General features: G+C 36.7%; 1 protein-coding gene across 1 annotated transcript in view; it reads right to left on the bottom strand.

The window, feature by feature from the left end:
• Nucleotides 1-16,854, bottom strand: part of USH2A (usherin) — an 837,143-nt gene that overhangs the window by 691,938 nt on the left and 128,351 nt on the right. The window contains 5 exon segments of the mRNA XM_021064292.1: nucleotides 8,242-8,335; nucleotides 9,425-9,646; nucleotides 10,423-10,607; nucleotides 11,543-11,837; nucleotides 14,033-14,096. Coding sequence (XP_020919951.1) covers nucleotides 8,242-8,335; nucleotides 9,425-9,646; nucleotides 10,423-10,607; nucleotides 11,543-11,837; nucleotides 14,033-14,096 — 860 coding nt within the window.

Consider the following 16,854-nt stretch of genomic DNA (forward strand, 5'->3'; position numbering starts at 1 on the left):
CATATTATCTCGATCCTCAATTACTAAGTTTATTTTTGGTCTGCATGTTTGATCAGTTAAAAATGATATTAAAGTCCATCTACATTGATAGTGGATTTATCAATTTCTCCTTCCAGTTCTGTCAAATTTTGCTCTATAATTTTGAATCTGTGCTATAAGATGCATTTGTTTAAAATTATTATTTGTTTTCTCATTATGTTATGAACCTTTTTATCCCTAATAAAACTTTTGAAAGTCTATTTTCCTTAACATGAATGTAGGTTAAGCCAGCTTTCTTACATATATTTTCAAACTTGGTGTGTGCTTGTGTTTTAGGTACATAGCTCAATCTTGGTATCGGTGTCATACCACGCTATATTTGAGCCTGAGACCTACCAAAATACGCACTCTTACTTATGAAATATCCTCCCGTATCAGGAACCAAGGAGTCCGAGCGCAGACATGGTATAGTTTCTTTTCAGTTCGTCAAGGTGTGTTTTGGGGCCCGGAATGTGGTTAATCTAGTGAATGATCCATGTGAGTTTGCGAAGAATATTCCGCTATTGTTGGTTAAGGTAGTCGACAGGTATTCGATCGCATTCAGTTCATTTCACTGAACGTATTGTGGATTCAACAGTCCTTACTGATTTTCTGCCTATTGGATCTATCCACTTCTGCAAGAGGGTGCTGACGCCTCCAGCGATGACAGGGATGGCACCTGGTTCTCCCTCCGGTTCTCAGTTTCTGCCACAAACATTCCTCTGCTGTTGTCAGGAACATACACATTAAGGATCCCTGTAGAATCAATCCCTCTACCATGACGTGATGTTCAATTCTATCACTGATAATGTTCCTTGTCTTAACTCTGTTCTGCCCGAAATTAATATTTCCGTGTTCACGCTAGTGTTGGTTTGATTAATGCTACCGTCTGTCTCTATTCCTTTACTTTTACTCTGTGTGTGTCTTTGTATCTACCATGGGTTTTCTTACAGACGACATACGGTTGGGCCACGTTTTCAATCCGCTCTAATAAACTATCTTTTAGTTGGTGTTCAGACCACCGGTGTTTAAAGTAACATATTTGGAGTAATATCTATTCTATCTGTTACGGTTTTCTGTCCATTGCCCTCCGTCTTTGATTCCATTTTTGTCTTCCACTCTTCTTCTGCCTTTTGTTGTTTTAATGGAGCACTTGATGTGATTCCATTTTCTCTCCTTGGCATATCAATTATCCTTTGTGTTTCGCTTTTTAAAAAGTAGATTCGAGTCTGTAATATGCGTTTACAGCAAATTTACAGTAACTTACAACTAAGTTACACTTCATGGGTAGCATAAATATCTTATAATTTCAGGGCCCTCCTGGATCCTCCCTTCTGACCCTTTATCATCATGGCCATTCAATTCACAGTACACAAGCTGTTATTACACCAGTATTATTTTGAACAAATTGTTATCTTTTAAACCATTAAAGTAATAAAAATACATGTTTTTATTTTATCTTCATTTACTTCTTTTCTAAGGCACTTCTTTTCTTTATGGAGATCCAAGCCTCTGATCTATATCATTTTCCTACTCTCTGAAGAACTTTTAACATTTCTTGCAAAGAAATCTACTGAAAACACATTTCCTCAATTTTGTTTGAGAAAATGTTCATTTCTCCTTCACTTTTGAAGGATAATTTTGCAGGCTATAGAATTTTATGTTGGTGAGTTTTGTCTCTCAATACTTGAAATATTTAACTTTTCTCATTTCTGTGGTTTCATATGTCAGAAAGCAGTGGGATATTTGCTATTTCCCTTAATTATATTTTTAATTTCCATTTTATCAGTATCTTGATACTTCATGCACCCTCATATAAAATGCTATTATTAATAGCTTAATTTATTATTAAATATAGTATTATTAAACAATATGATTACTATTTAATACAGCTTATATATATTTGCTGATTTACTTGCTCATAATTCCTTCTTGTAGTATCAGGGCTTTTTTTCCAGGAATCATTATTTTTTTACGAAATACAACTTTTAAAAATTCTTTCAGGAGTTTCCATCATGACTCAGCAGTAACAAACCTGACTAGGATCCATGGAGATGCAGGTTTGATCCCTGGCCTCACTCAGTGGGTTAAGGAACAGCCTTTGCTGTGAGCTGCAGTGTAGGTCACAGACACAGCTCAAAACCCGCATTGCTGTGGCTGTGGTATAGGCTGGCAGCTGTAGCTCTGATTGAACCCCCAGGCTAGGAACTTCCATATGCTGCAGGTACAACCCTAAAAAGAAAAAAAATAAAAATAAAAGATAAAGGTCATAACCCATAAAAAAAGATTTAGAAGAATCATGTCATTCCTTAACTTTGCACAATTCTTTACCCTTATCCCTTTAAATATCATATTTATTTTTATATTTTCATCATCTCTACTTATTTCTTCTATAAGCGGTCTCAATCTATCCCCTTGCTCTTATCCTCTTAGCTCATTTTTCATGTTTTTAACATACATTTTAAAGGCATTTATGTACATACCTATCTCAAAGAAATAAGTAGTGTAAGTGTTTTTCAAAGATTAGTAATATCATCCATGTGTTCTGATAGGAAATGAAATTCTTGACCTTGACTAAGTACCTCTAATACAGAATCTATAATGTGAAGTGTCCGAATGCTACTTTTATGAAAATAAATTAATTCATTATTATAAAATTATAATATAAAATGAAATACATTTAGAGTACAAAGAATCTGGGAGCAAAGAGAAAGATAAGTAGTCATAAACGCAATGTGTAACAAAGGTGTGACATAGTTTAGTCATGGTGACTCATACTTCTGGACTTTCATGCTCTAAAGGAATACACTCTCTAAAGAACAGGAAACGTACATTTACATAAAGAGCTCTGCAGAGTGTGATATGAGTACCATCAAATTATTGAATGGGAGAAAGCTTATTATACAAAATGTTCTCAAGAATACTGATAATTTGATTTTAGTTAATTCATGAAATCCATGATTAATTTTATAAAAGGGTCACAAATCAGAGCCAAAGAGTAAGCGAAGTATTCATGGTTACTGATAAATTGCTCTGTGGATGCTTGGCCACCCTTGCAGATAATGATGTCACAAAATGATGGAAGAATAGTTAAGTAGCCAACAAAGTGCCAGTACTTGGCGGAGATACTGACCATTGCATCATTCTTGGCCTAGAGCCCTTAAAAGACGAAGGTAGCAGTTAAAAGAAAATGAAAAATCATAATCAAGTTTCAACTGGTAGCACTTTTCTTAAAGCTGGGTTCCATCAAAAGGTGAACTTAGAACAGGTAAAGAAAGTAGCAGATACGAGGAGAAAGGAAGTAATAGCCATACTGAAGCTACGCCATCATGTTAGCTGACGTAATGTACATACACAAGCCTCCAATTTCCAAGTTGTGTTCTGCACTTATGGACTTGACACATGTTTTTTGTTCGTTGTGATGGACCTCCTGAGCAGGTGAACCAGAGGTGCTTTATTACAGTCAAGCTAATAATACAAGTACTTAGGAAATGACCTAAAAAGTATGAAGAACTACATGTGTATCGGGAGGAGGTTTAGAAGCCTATGTACCGAAATGGTACATATTAAGTCCATGATACGAAATTGTAGAACCAGCAAAATTCCTCACTAGGGTCAGAGAACAGATTGGTGGATTGCTAGGGTCAAAGGTTAGGGGGAAGAACTGACCACAAAAAAAAAACACAGAAGAGTGTTCGGGGAGAGGAAATTTTTTTGCATCTTGATCAAGGTGGTGATCACACAAGGGTATACATTTGCCACAACTCGAAACGACACATTTTTAAATGAGTATATTTCACTGTACACAAATCCTACTTCAAGAAAGTTGATGTCAAAAGAAAATAAACAGTAATTTTAGAAGATGTTCCCATGAACCAGATTTGGTAAAGGGAACAAGACATAGCTTTGTATTTCTTTTTCTTTTTTTTTTTTTTTTAATTTTCTTAAGAGTCTAGTTGATCCCCAATGTTGTAATCATTTCTGCTGTGCAACAAAGTGATTCGGTTATACATGTGCACTCATCCATTCTTCTTCAGATTCTTTTCCCGTATGGATGATCACAGAATGTTAGGTAGCGTTCCCTGTGTTATACAGCAGTTCCCTGTTGCTCAATCCTTCCGTATATCACAGTGTGCATATGCGGATCCCAAACCCCCGGTTCATCCCTGCACCCACCTGTCCCCTTCAGTAACCGTAAGTTTGTTTTTTATTGTCTGTATTATTTCTTTCTTTTTTTTCTTTTTTTGTCTTTTTGCCTTTTCTAGGGCAGCTTCCATGGCATATGGAGGTTCCCAGGCTAGGGGTCTAATCGGAGCCTCAGCCACTGGCCTCCACAAGAGCCGCAGCAACGTGGGATCTGAGCCATGTCTGTGACCTACACTGCAGCTCACGGCAACGCCGGATCCTTAACCCACTGAGCAAGGCCAGGGATCAAACCCTCAACCTCATGGTTTCTAGTCGGATTTGTTAACCACTGCGCCACGGCGGGAACTCCTATTTCTTATACTAGTATATGAATTTATAATTATCTCAAAATCGAGAAGTTAAAGACAGTAATTCTAATTATTCAAATAAAATTAATCATTTAAAAACAGTATCAACAATTATAGGATCCATGCAAGTTCAATACCATGTAATCCTGAAATCTACTTTAAAACATTCAACTCTCCTCAAAAGTTACTGAATAGTAGCCAGTCTGTTGGGGTTTGTTTTGCCATAGAATTATCCTAAAATAGAGCCAGTAAATTAATTATTCACTGCTTCAGTCATTTGGGGGGAAGAAATGTGATAATTATTCAAAAATTATTCTCTATTAATGAAATATGCTATTATTTAGGGCATGTATAATAAAGTTAAAGCCTTAAAATAGCCAATACAATATACCAAAATATGTCAAGAGTCCCTAGTCCAACGGCACAGAGAAGAGTCAGTGAGCCTCCACAAGGTGGATGTTTTAGGTTTCACAAAATGCAATGCAATGTTTAAGGAAAAGTGTGGTTTTAATTTCATCTTAGAATCAGTGGTGTCTTTGATAAGAGATTTCCTTGGGTTGTTTTTGGTTATATGTTAGTTTTTTAGTTTTATGAGTGGATAAAAGAAATAGGAGCTATGAAGTATACTGTTGATCTGGTATATCCAGATTAATCAATCATGTATTCTAGCTACTAGTGTCTAAGTCTCAATTTATTAGTAAGTTTTGCTTTTTAGGGTTCACAAGCTTTAAAGCATCTGAAGCCCAGGTAGTTAACATAAATGAGGTCACCCAGATATAAGGCTAAAGATTGTAGTAAATAAAGTGGCTAGTCAAGAGTGATTATTCTCTCAAGAGGGTAACTGCTACCCTGAGTTAGCCAATTGTTGCCATGGGAGCTTTCTAATTAAGACTTAGGAGCAGAGATGGAGGGCGAATGGGAGGAAGGGGAGGGAGGGAGGGAAGAGAGAATGAGAGAGAGAAGAAGGAAGGCAGGAAGAGGGGAGGCAAGTGAAAACTCTTTGCTGGAAATTAAATAAAAAGCTGTTCAAGCACTGCTCCCACATGAGAACCATGAGTGTGTAACGTAAAGAATGTCATACAGGACACTCTCCAGAATGGCCGTGAACTTGCTTCTGAATTCACCATTCTACTCCTTTCTCCCACCTTCATTCATTTTCACTCCCGCTAAAAACACTTCCTCACAGGACTGACAATTGCCAAGAACTGGCATATTCTCAAGGCTTACGTTTTCATCTGTTTGCCAAATGGCTGTAATATAATTCACAAAAGCCCTGTTTATTGAGTAATATTATTAATGGGTAGCATAATGCTGTGAAATTGAAGACATTCTTTTTGGAGTATGTCCAGACCTTTAAAATGAACACTGGTTCCAATAGGATATGAATGACTTATATTAAAACTTATTATATAAGTGGAACAACCTGAAAAGCATTTGGATAAGAATCTTTTCAAATTATTGTCAGACAAAATTTTTAGATACATAAGTCCCACATGTATTAAAATACTCTGAATGCAAACAAAAAGGTCACGTTTTATGAATGCTTTATAAAACCATTCTTCATTTTTAACACATTGTTGAAAATATCATAGGACTGAGAAATCATTCAACAGTCTATTGACTTTTTCCCTTCAGCTGCATTTGCCAAACTTTGCTAAGTGAATGGTATTTGTTGCTTTTCATTTATGGGTAAATTCATGAATTACCCAAATCTGTCAAGGAGGAACATAACAAAAAAGTCAACTTTTAAACTTTTGTTTTCAAAAGGCATTTAATGTCTAAGGAAGAAGCATCAAAGCACATTTTCAACCTAAATTATAGTTAGTTATTTCAATAGTTCATAATCCAACAGTCACCACCTGAGAGCAAGTCTGAAAATCCCAACTTGGCTTCTGAAAGCCAATCATGAGCCTTGATTCACTTAATGTCTCTATTTTTAAGGGGAAGCATGAAATCACCCAAGAATCATAATATCAAGCACTTAACTGTGAGCAGTTTAAGAGAGAGAGAAGGGAAAAAACGAGATGGGACATCAGAGGAAGAAGAATGGGGGTGGGGCAACTAATCAAAAGCAAGAGACCATCAGAAAACAAGCTACCAAATGCAAGGAGTAACCAGTCATCGATTTGCATTCACTAGACATATTCAGATCAAAGTGCCCTACACAGGTCATCCCAAAGCATTTTTTAGGGGGTTCTTAGTGGGTTTGGGGAGGAAGGGTGAGGTTAATGAAAGAAATCACCGACTGTGAGGAAAGAAGCATCTATCCTAAAGGATCCAAAGAAGACACCAAGAAAAGTAGAATAAATGTCACTCTAACTTTAAAATCAAGAACAAATCAAAGTGCCCCAAATTTAAACACACCATTAGGGCTGAATAAAGAGTGAATCAATCAAGTTAATGCAATTAATTTCCTTTCTGCAACACTGTGATAAGCCATACAATCAAACATAAAAATCAATGCTTTTGAAAAAGATTTCCTTCTCATGATACACTAATCAAATCAAATTCAAAGACTCCGGTGTTAGAAATTCAAAAAATGTAGACGATTCTTTCTTTCAAAGTGATTATCAACTAGTGGTGAAGACTAAATGTATAAATAAAAAGGTCAGTGGTAAAAAGCAATGACCTGGAGAATAAGTTCAAAGAGACACCTGAATGAGAAGGTGAAAGTTTTGGCGTCAGCACACAGAAGGAAAAAGTGGGTGTGCCCAAATCAAAGACTCTGAGCTGAAATTGAAAGCCAGCACTACAGTGTGCCAGAGGAAGGCTGCATTTTATTTATTTTATGCTTTTTAGGGCAATACCCACAGCATATGAAGTTCCCAGGCTAGGGGTTGAATCAGAGCTACAGCTGCCAGCCTATGGCACAGCCACGGCAACGCAAGATCCAAGCCCACTGAGTGTGCAACCTACACCACAGCTCAGGGCAACACCAGATCCTTAACCCACTGAGCAAGACTGAAGATTGAACCTGCAACTTCATGGTTACTACTCGGATTCATTTCTGCTGCACCCCAATGGGCACTCCCAAGGAAGGCTACGTTTTAGGTAATATTCTTGCCATTGATCTATTTATCCTGACATAGTCAAAACAAAACTAGATTAAGAATCTCAGACGTCAGAAATGGAGTTTGCCATTTACCTTCTGTTCCTAAAGATGTAGCTAAATTTCCACTTCAGCTATGAAACTTACCCTGATGATCATAAGCAAACAAAAGTAATATAACTTCTGAGTCATTCCACTCCTGATTTTCAATTTCTTAAAATTCCTGCTACCAATGAATTAAACTTGACTGATGCAAAGCAAGATGTCTGTATAAATCTCTGCACAAATTTACCCTTTAGAAGTAGTAATCAGATTTTTTGTTTTTTAGTGCCTTCTACTCATTGCTTTAAAAATTGTTTTGTAAAATGTGATAATGCTAATGAAACAAAGAAAAAAATAAAAGGGAAAAATAAAACCTCTAGGTTTAGTTTATTTCTCTCATAGAGCATTTTTTAAATGGAATTTTAACATTTATTGATGGCTTTTGTTTCTCTCAGAAAAAGTTTTCTGAAATAATTAACATTTTAAGCGCATGTCAATTTATTTTTATCCATACCCAGAATAAGCTGATTAGACCAAACCAATAAATCGATTCGACCAAATCGAGTTTCAAAACTTTATGTTCAACATCCCTCCCCCCCCCAAGTTTTGAAGATTTTCATGTATAAACAGAGAACTTACATGGAGTCCTTGAGTGAAGCTTTCCTGAGAGCAGAGGCACTGATAGGGCTGGCTTGTTGTGTCACAGTTATCGGCATGACCATAGCACTGGCATCTGTCAACACACGCATCGGACAGCTCCTTAGACACATTAGTTCACTGTGAATACGTGTAAAGACCTATGTGTAAATCCCCTATAGGAACCCCACAAGGGAGACAGGTTTATTAATTCGCACAACCACCAGTTTTTCTTTAATCATGTGGATATCTATGAAAGTTTTTCATTAATGCAGAAGTTTTGGAAGGATTGCCACCAACATCCAAACTGCAATGACTGTGAAGGTAATTTTCAAGCCCACCCTGGGTTGTTAATGCCGTTATCAACCATGTGGCAAACTTGCCAAGAAAAGCCATTTACTGAAACTACTGAAAACCTAGTTAAGACTATGAAGTTTAGCATAAACTGCAGAATAAATGTTAACAAATTTCACTTTTTCCCCAAAATTACACAGTGACGATTTAATAGTATTTTTTTTCATTGTGCAATTACTTAACAAATAACAGTTATATGTTGATACTCGGATCTATTTTTAAAGATGCAACTTATATACACGGTATGTATCATTCTCCTATAGCACAAACCAATTCTAACTATAGTCTATAAAAGAGTAGGTTGCCTTGGAGCTTTCCAGCTCTCTGTTTCTTTAAATATTGTGAGCCATGTTCTCAATTGTAGTCAGATATTTATAAACCACTTAGGGCATATGAGGGTTTTCCTTTAAAAGAAAATAAATATTCTTCACAAAATTGTGAACTCAGGAAGACCAAGCCCAGTACTTCCAAACTAGGTAGTACTATAGTTGTAACTCCCATCTAGCTTCTGCTGACTTCGAGAATACTGGGAAATTACATTCCAGAACCAACCAACCAAAATATTTGGTCAATTATTTCCAAGTTGGATTCAGGGCATCCTAACTTCGAAACCCTGCGGATTTTGAAAACAGATTGCATCACCATGTGATACTATGCACAGCAAATACTCACACATCTCCCCCCAATATCTTAGAGGAAAACCATTTCAACATGCGAAGTTTCAAATCTGACCTTGCTCTCAAACATTGGTTAATGAACTTTTAAATAAAACAATATTGCCAACAATGTTTATGATGAAAAGCACACTCAAAACGGTGGTCATGAGCACTACCTCCCAGTGATGGTGATTTCGTTGACTGCATAGTATCTGTGTCTGGGGTTGACAGAAGTCTCAGTGGTATGGTATTGTCCATGGAAATGAAGTCGTACTTGTGTGGCTTTTACAAACTCTTGAAGAGACGGCGTACTATAGAAATCATTGTACCCAGGACGATGATTTGGTCCAGGTGTTAGGATGCTGAAGGTGACATTACCACGAGAATATGGAGCAACTCTGTTGATGAAATTTGAAATCATGAAAAGATTTTTTTTCTTTTTTTCACTTTTTATGGCCACACCTAGAGCATATGGAAGTTCCCAGACTAGGGGTCAAACTGGATCTGTAGCTGCCAGCCTACGCCACAGCCACACCAGATCTGAGCCACATATGCAAACTATACCACAGGTCATGGCAAGGCCAGATCCTTAATCCACTGAGCAAGGCCAGGGATCAAACCAGCATCCTCATGGATACTAGTCGGGTTCCTAACCTGCTGAGCCACAACAGGAACTCCTGCTTTTCATATTTTTGACAAAAAAGAAATCATTTTACACAGTATTAGCAATAGCATAAATTCTTAATTCTGAGAAAACAAATATATTCCATATATTTCATATACAAACAATATAGGAGTGCTACAGAAAACAGAGTGAAACATTTCCTTGAGGACTTAATAAAAATGGATTAATATAGATAACGTGCTAAACAATCTGAAAACCAATTTTAAAGCACAAATGAGACTGCAAGCAAGAGATGCTCTAAAGCCTTTTATGAGAATTCGAAATGGTGTTTAAAACTCAGTTTAGGCAAGAGTCTTAGAAAAACCTGCCTCAAGGAAGTTGATGGCAAAATCATCAATTAACAAATTAATTTAAAAAGAAAGAAAATTGGTGGTAGAGTGAGGTCTCTACCAGCTCAGTTACCTCACATGGAGGTTACCGCTAGTCCATCAGGCTTTTAAAATTAACTCCTAAATGCCTTCAAAGATAATCATTTAAAAATATTCATACTTGGGAAGCTGAAGACAGTTGACAGAATCAGATTTTTCCAAATCTCCATTGTTTTTCATTCCAAAAGTGCTGCAATTTCTAGCAAAATACTGCCAATCTTCCCAATCTAGGCTGTCTTCCTTCTTCCTTTGAATCCGGATTGCTGTTGGTTGTGGACTAGAGAACTGAATGATAATATAAAATACCTGAAAATGGATGTTAATTACTGTCATTGAAGTTCTCAGTTTGACCCATTATATCACAAAATCGTTAGATTCAAATAGCTTCCTTCTGCATAATTACCAAATATTTATTAGACATGCAGAAACAGCACAGCTCTGTACTAAAGGCAACACATTTTAAAATTGCATAGATGTCCCTCTTCCTCTAGGATTTTATATATTAAAGTTTAAGTATGATATAAAGGCATGAAAAAAGTATGTCGCTTCTATGGCATAATTGCCATGCTTTTCTTAAGTGGTTGTTTAGAATAAGGACTTCGTTTTTTTTTAATAATTTGTGCTACTTAATACTGAAATAATGTATTATTTGATATAATTTGATACAAAGGTCTAAATATTAGGTCCTGCACATCTCTGAAATATTTGTATTTCATACATTATAATATACCACTTCAGTGAAGTAATACTCAGTTGCCTAATTCGGGTCTCATTTTACAGTCAGGTGAATTGTGTTGCCAAGCAGATGGGTTTGGGTACTAACCCCTGGTCCTTGTTAATGTGACCTAATATAAAAATAGGATCTTGGCACGTGTAACTAAGTCAAGGGTTTCAAGGTGGGATACCCCTGGATATAGGGAGGTCCTCAAACAAGAAAAAGAAAGAACCAATACATACACAGAAACAAGGAAGAAAGCCATGGAAAAATGGAAGCAGAGATTGGAGTGGTGCTGCCATAAACCAAGTAATGTCAGGGGCCGCCGGGACTGGAAAAGGCAAGGAAGATTTCTCGCCTAGGCCCCTTAGAGCGAGTATGGCCCCATCAGCACCTTGATTTCATAATACTTCTGATCTTCAGGACTGTGAGAGAATCCATTTCTGTTGTTTAAAGCTGTTCCATTTGTGGCAATTAGTTGAAGCAACCACAGGAAACTAATGCACATCCTACTGTTGCAAATTACCTGATACTGTCCATTTTCCAAATCTATTGAAATAGTCACTCCTTGATCAAGCTGGCTATTGTCTGCAAACACACGTGAAACCCACGAAGTGCCAATATTGTTGTCATTGACGAAAGAAAGCGGATGGGCTTCAGGACTCAGCCGTAACACCCTCTCACTGGTTGTGTCTTCTGCACCGTTGGGGATGCAGTACCGCTGTTCCAAGGGATGGACCCGAGGGTGGCTGCCAGGGCAGCGGCAGTGGGACTGGATGTGCAGTCTGAGCAGATCTCCAGAGAAAACTTCCAGAATCTCCCTGTGGGAGGCAAGAGGCAGACTCTAAGGACGAACATCCCAACAGTGATAGAACTTCTAAGAACTGTTACCAATGAATATTCTGATGTTTTGATCTGTAGCCACCTAACTTTTAAGAATTCTCAGAGCAGGAGTTCCCGTCATGGCTCAGTGGTTAATGAATCCGACTAGGAACCATGAGGTTGCGGGTTCGATCCCTGGTCTTGCTCAGTGGGTTAAGGATCCGGCATTGCTGTGAGCTGTGGTGTAGGTCGAAGATGCAGCTCAGATCCTGCGTTGCTGTGGCTCTGGCGTAGCCTGGTGGCTACAGCTCTGATTCGACCCCTAGCCTGGGAACCTCCATATGAGACGGGAGCAGCCCTAGAAAAGATAAAAAAAAAAAAGAATTCTCAGAACAGAACATAAAACCAAAGTCATTCCTGGACAAAAAAAAAAAAACATTCATTCTCAGAAAGTGGATATCCAAAACAGTATTTTGAACATCAAGAAGCAAGCACAAGACCTTGACTGATTATAAAATATTAAAATATTTTATTGTGCCCATTTGTGGTAGAAAGGCAGCATTCACCTAGGTTGTTAAGCTGACTTACCACTGAGAGTGAACAGTAATATATTGATAATAAGAGTTACAGATAAGGTCTCCCATTCATCCAGGGGAAGGAAGTTCAGAAACTAAGTCTGATTTTCTCTGCTTCCATTTTAGGTGAAGGGACTGAATCCAAGACCATTTGTCAATGGTTTCCTGTGACTCATCAGTTCAGAATCTGGCACCCTAAAATGCTTCAACGGCTTCAGGTCTTACGGCTGCTGCCAACAGACAAAGGAGAATGCCAGTTTCAGGCAGATATATTTAATGTTTCCATTAAGGACAATGTATTCTGGAATAGAATCAGCCATTCTATTTATAGGCATTCTTCCACATAACACCTTTCCCGACATTTCGGGTAGGCCAGCACCAGCAATCCACATCTAAGTAGAGACCAAACATCTTTCATACCCCACGGTGGGCTATGGCAGAGGCAGGTAGGTTTTTTATTCACTGAATCACCTCAAGGTGGACCTTCTTGTTTAAATCTCACTGGTATTTTCCAACGGATATTACATGTCGAATGGACCAGAAGTGACAATCCAGTGAAGTCTTTATCTCAGGAAAAATTCAATTTGACCTAAATTAGTGCAACACTACTCTTCAGAATTTTAGACAAAGGTGATTTAAGATATAGTGAACCCAGGGTCACTAAACCTCCCAATAATGTGCACATGTGTTACAGCACCCGATACTCAGGCATCTCTTGATCGTATAGACTAACATAAAGAATATTTGTATTGTTCATGGTCATACACTGACCACAGCATCACCGCAAGAGCAATGCTTCACAAACTTACAAGAGCTGGTCTTGTCATGGGGAAATTCACCATACTAAACCACATTTCCATGAAAGAAATACGAACAAATATTCTTCTTTTTGAAGTGAATACGATCAAGACCAGACAACAATTTATTATCGTGTCATCACATTATAACTCAGGAAACAAATTTTGGAGGACATCTCAGGCAGAAATTCACTTGAACTTGCTGAACAGAAGGAAATTTACGTGTCTCGAAGAAAATCTAAGGAAGATTTCCCAACTATTCTCAACATAAAAAAAAAAATACTTCATTAAAGATAATCAGAGTCTACATACTTATTTGTTCGCTGGAATAGAAAAATATAATGATCCTTCAAATTACTCATTCTTCTTGTCTCCAAGTCTAATAGCCTAGTCTCTTGAGATTTTCCCATACATCAAATAATTAATCATTTAAATCATTCTACATTGTCTTGTACTTAAAAATTCAGCCAAACAGTTTTCAAAGGCACATACAGCCATTTTTAAGTATCAGCGGTTACTTCAAATATTACATTTAAACAAGTGTATCTCAAATTCTCTAATACAATTCATCCAAAAATTTAGGTCTCAGAAATTGTTTTTAAGAATGTGAACAATTTCATATACTGAGGAGTTATGTAATAGAGTAGCACTAGTGCATAACAACCGCAGACTAAGCTTTGGCAAACCCAGGAAACATTAGTTAGGTGCTATTTGCCAAATACTGTGAAGATGAAAAATTCTATAATCTTCATGGTCCTCTTACTTTAATGAATTCAGCATTTATCCTTACACTTCAGGGAAAAAGTTCTGCAATCTACTTACCTGTTTGTAAGTGCCACTTGGTATAATCGAAAATCTTGCATTCTTCCAACAAACTGTTCTAAACCTGCGTAATACATACATGTATATAATGTGAGAGGTCTCAGTTTACCAAGCAATGGCTGACAAATGTTCAAGAGAAATTCCTTTAAAGCGATGAAGCTTTATTATTTGCAGGTGTACATTATAATTCAACATCTGTATGCACCCCAAAGTGATCACCATCACAAGTTGAGTTACCCTACATCACCATACAAGTTGATACAGTTCATCAATTGCACCCACTCCCAACCCACTTTCCTTCAGGTAACCACTAAAGTGTTCTCTGTATCAATGTATTTTTTGTTATCTTGTTCATCTGTTTTGGCTTTTTATATTCCACATGAGTGAAATCATGTAGTATTTGTCTTTCATCATCTGACTTACTTCACTTAGCATAGTACCTTCAAGGTTCATCTATGTTGTTACAAATGGCAGGATTCCATCCTTTTTATGGCTGAGTAGTACTCCATTATACACAAACATACAAATGTGTGTATTTACACACACATACATGCATGTATTAGTCTGCCATATATATCCACATATTAGTCTGTCTCTCAAATATACAGACTAATAAAAAGAATCTCTTACACACACACACACGTCTTCATCCATTCACCCGCTGATGGACACAGCTACACAGGTTATTTCCATATTAGTTATTGTAAATAATGCTGAAGATGGGGTGCATATGTCCTTTAATATTAGTGTTTTTATTTTCTTCAAATAACACCTAAAAGTAGAATAGCTGGGTTATACGGTAGTTCTTAATTTTTTAAGAATCTCCATACTATTTTCACTAATGGCTGCATCAATTTATAATCCCACCAATCCAGAAAAGGGTTCCCTTTTTTTCTACCTCCTCTCCAATGGTTATTTACCTTTTTGATAATAGGCATTCTAACATGTGTATAGTGATATCCCACTATGGTTTTAATTTGCATTTCCCTAGTAATTAGTGGTGTTGACATCACATCATGGGCCTGTTGGCCATCTTTTCATCTATGGAAAAATGTCTATTGAGATCCTCTACCTATTTTTTGCCCTTGGCCAAGTTATGTAGAAGTTCCTGGGTCAGGGATCTAACCTGAGCCACAGCAGTGACCCAAGCCATTCTGACAATGCCAGATCCTTAATCTGCTCTGCCACAAAGGAACTTCCTCTTCTTTTTAATAAGGTTATTATTTTGTTGTTGAGTTTTATGGGTTCTTTATATATTTCAGATGTTAACCTCTTATCAGATGTATCACTTGCAAAGAACTTCTCCCATTTAATAGGTTGCCTTTTTATTTGATATTTCACTTTGCAGTGCAAAAACTTGAATTTGATGCAACTCCATTTATTTATCTTTGCATTGTTTCCTGTGATTTTGGACTGAGAGACGCAAAAACACTGCTAAGAGTAATGTCAGTGAGGTTACTGCCCTTGTTTTCTTCCAGGAATGTAATGGTTTCAGGTCTTACTTTCAGTCTTTAATCCATTTTGAGTTAATTTTTATGTATGGTATAAGATAGTAACATGTAGAATAATGAAACTAGATGACTATCAAATACCCTTTCCCTATAGCATGTTCTTTCTTTGTTGTAAATTAATTGTCCATATATGTGTGCGTTTATTTTTATTTCTGGGCTTGAATTCTGTCCCATTGATGTGTGTGTGTGCGTGCATGCACATTTGTGCCAATAACTTACAGGTTTGACTATTTTAGCTTCGTAGCATAGTTTGAAATCAGGAAGAATGGTACTTCCATCTTTCCTCTTCTTTTTCAAGATTGTTTGGCAGTCAAGGATCTTTATTGTTTCCTACAAATTTATTTGTTCTACTTCTGTGAAAAATGACCTTAGAATTTTGAAAGTAATGTCATTGAATCCATAGACTGCTTTGGGCTGTTGGACATTTTAAGAATATACTTCTTCCAACCCATGAAGAAGAAATATCTTTTATATGTGTCTTCAACTTCCTTCATCAGTGTCCTATAGTTTTCGGTGTACAGCTTTCACCTCTTTAGTTAAATTCATTCTAAGTATTTTATTCTTTGACACAATTGTAACAGATTGTTTTCTTAATTTATCTCATAGTTCATTATTTATATATCAAAATTCAATGTATTATTATATATTGATTTTGTACCCTGAAACTTCTTTATTAGTTCTTATAGCTTTCAAAAGGAATTTTTAGGGTTTTCTACATATAGAATCATTTCATCTGCAAATAGTGACAGTTTTCATTTCTTTCTGATTTGGATTCCTTTTATTCCATTTTTTTGTGGACAGATATTCTAACACGATGTTGAATAAAAATGGGAGGGGGCATTCTTGTCCTGTTACTGATCTTACAGGAAAAGCTTTCAGATTTTCACCGTTGATGGTTGTGAGGCTGCCAATCATGGCCTTAATTATGCTGACTTATGTTCCTCTATACCTTCTTTGCTTAGTTTTTATCATAAATAAGGTTGAATTTTGTCAAATGCTTCTTCTGTATCTACTGAGATGATCATATGATTTTTATCCTTCATTCTGCTGATGTGATGTATCATCTCAGTTAATTTGTGGATATTGAACCCTTCTTACATCCTTGGAATAAATCCCACTTAATCATGGTCTATGACTCTCTTAAAGTATTATTTGATTCCGTGTGTTAATATGTTCTTGAGAATTTTTGCATCTATGTTCATCAAGGAAGAGTTTGAGAACAGGTACTAAATCTTCTTTCAATTTTTTTTTAATAGAATTTGCAAGGGAAATCATCTGGCCCTGGTTTTTTGTTCATCAGGAGATTTTTTT

Source organism: Sus scrofa, chromosome 10, assembly GCF_000003025.6.
Source record: "Sus scrofa isolate TJ Tabasco breed Duroc chromosome 10, Sscrofa11.1, whole genome shotgun sequence".
Lineage (NCBI taxonomy): Eukaryota > Metazoa > Chordata > Mammalia > Artiodactyla > Suidae > Sus > Sus scrofa.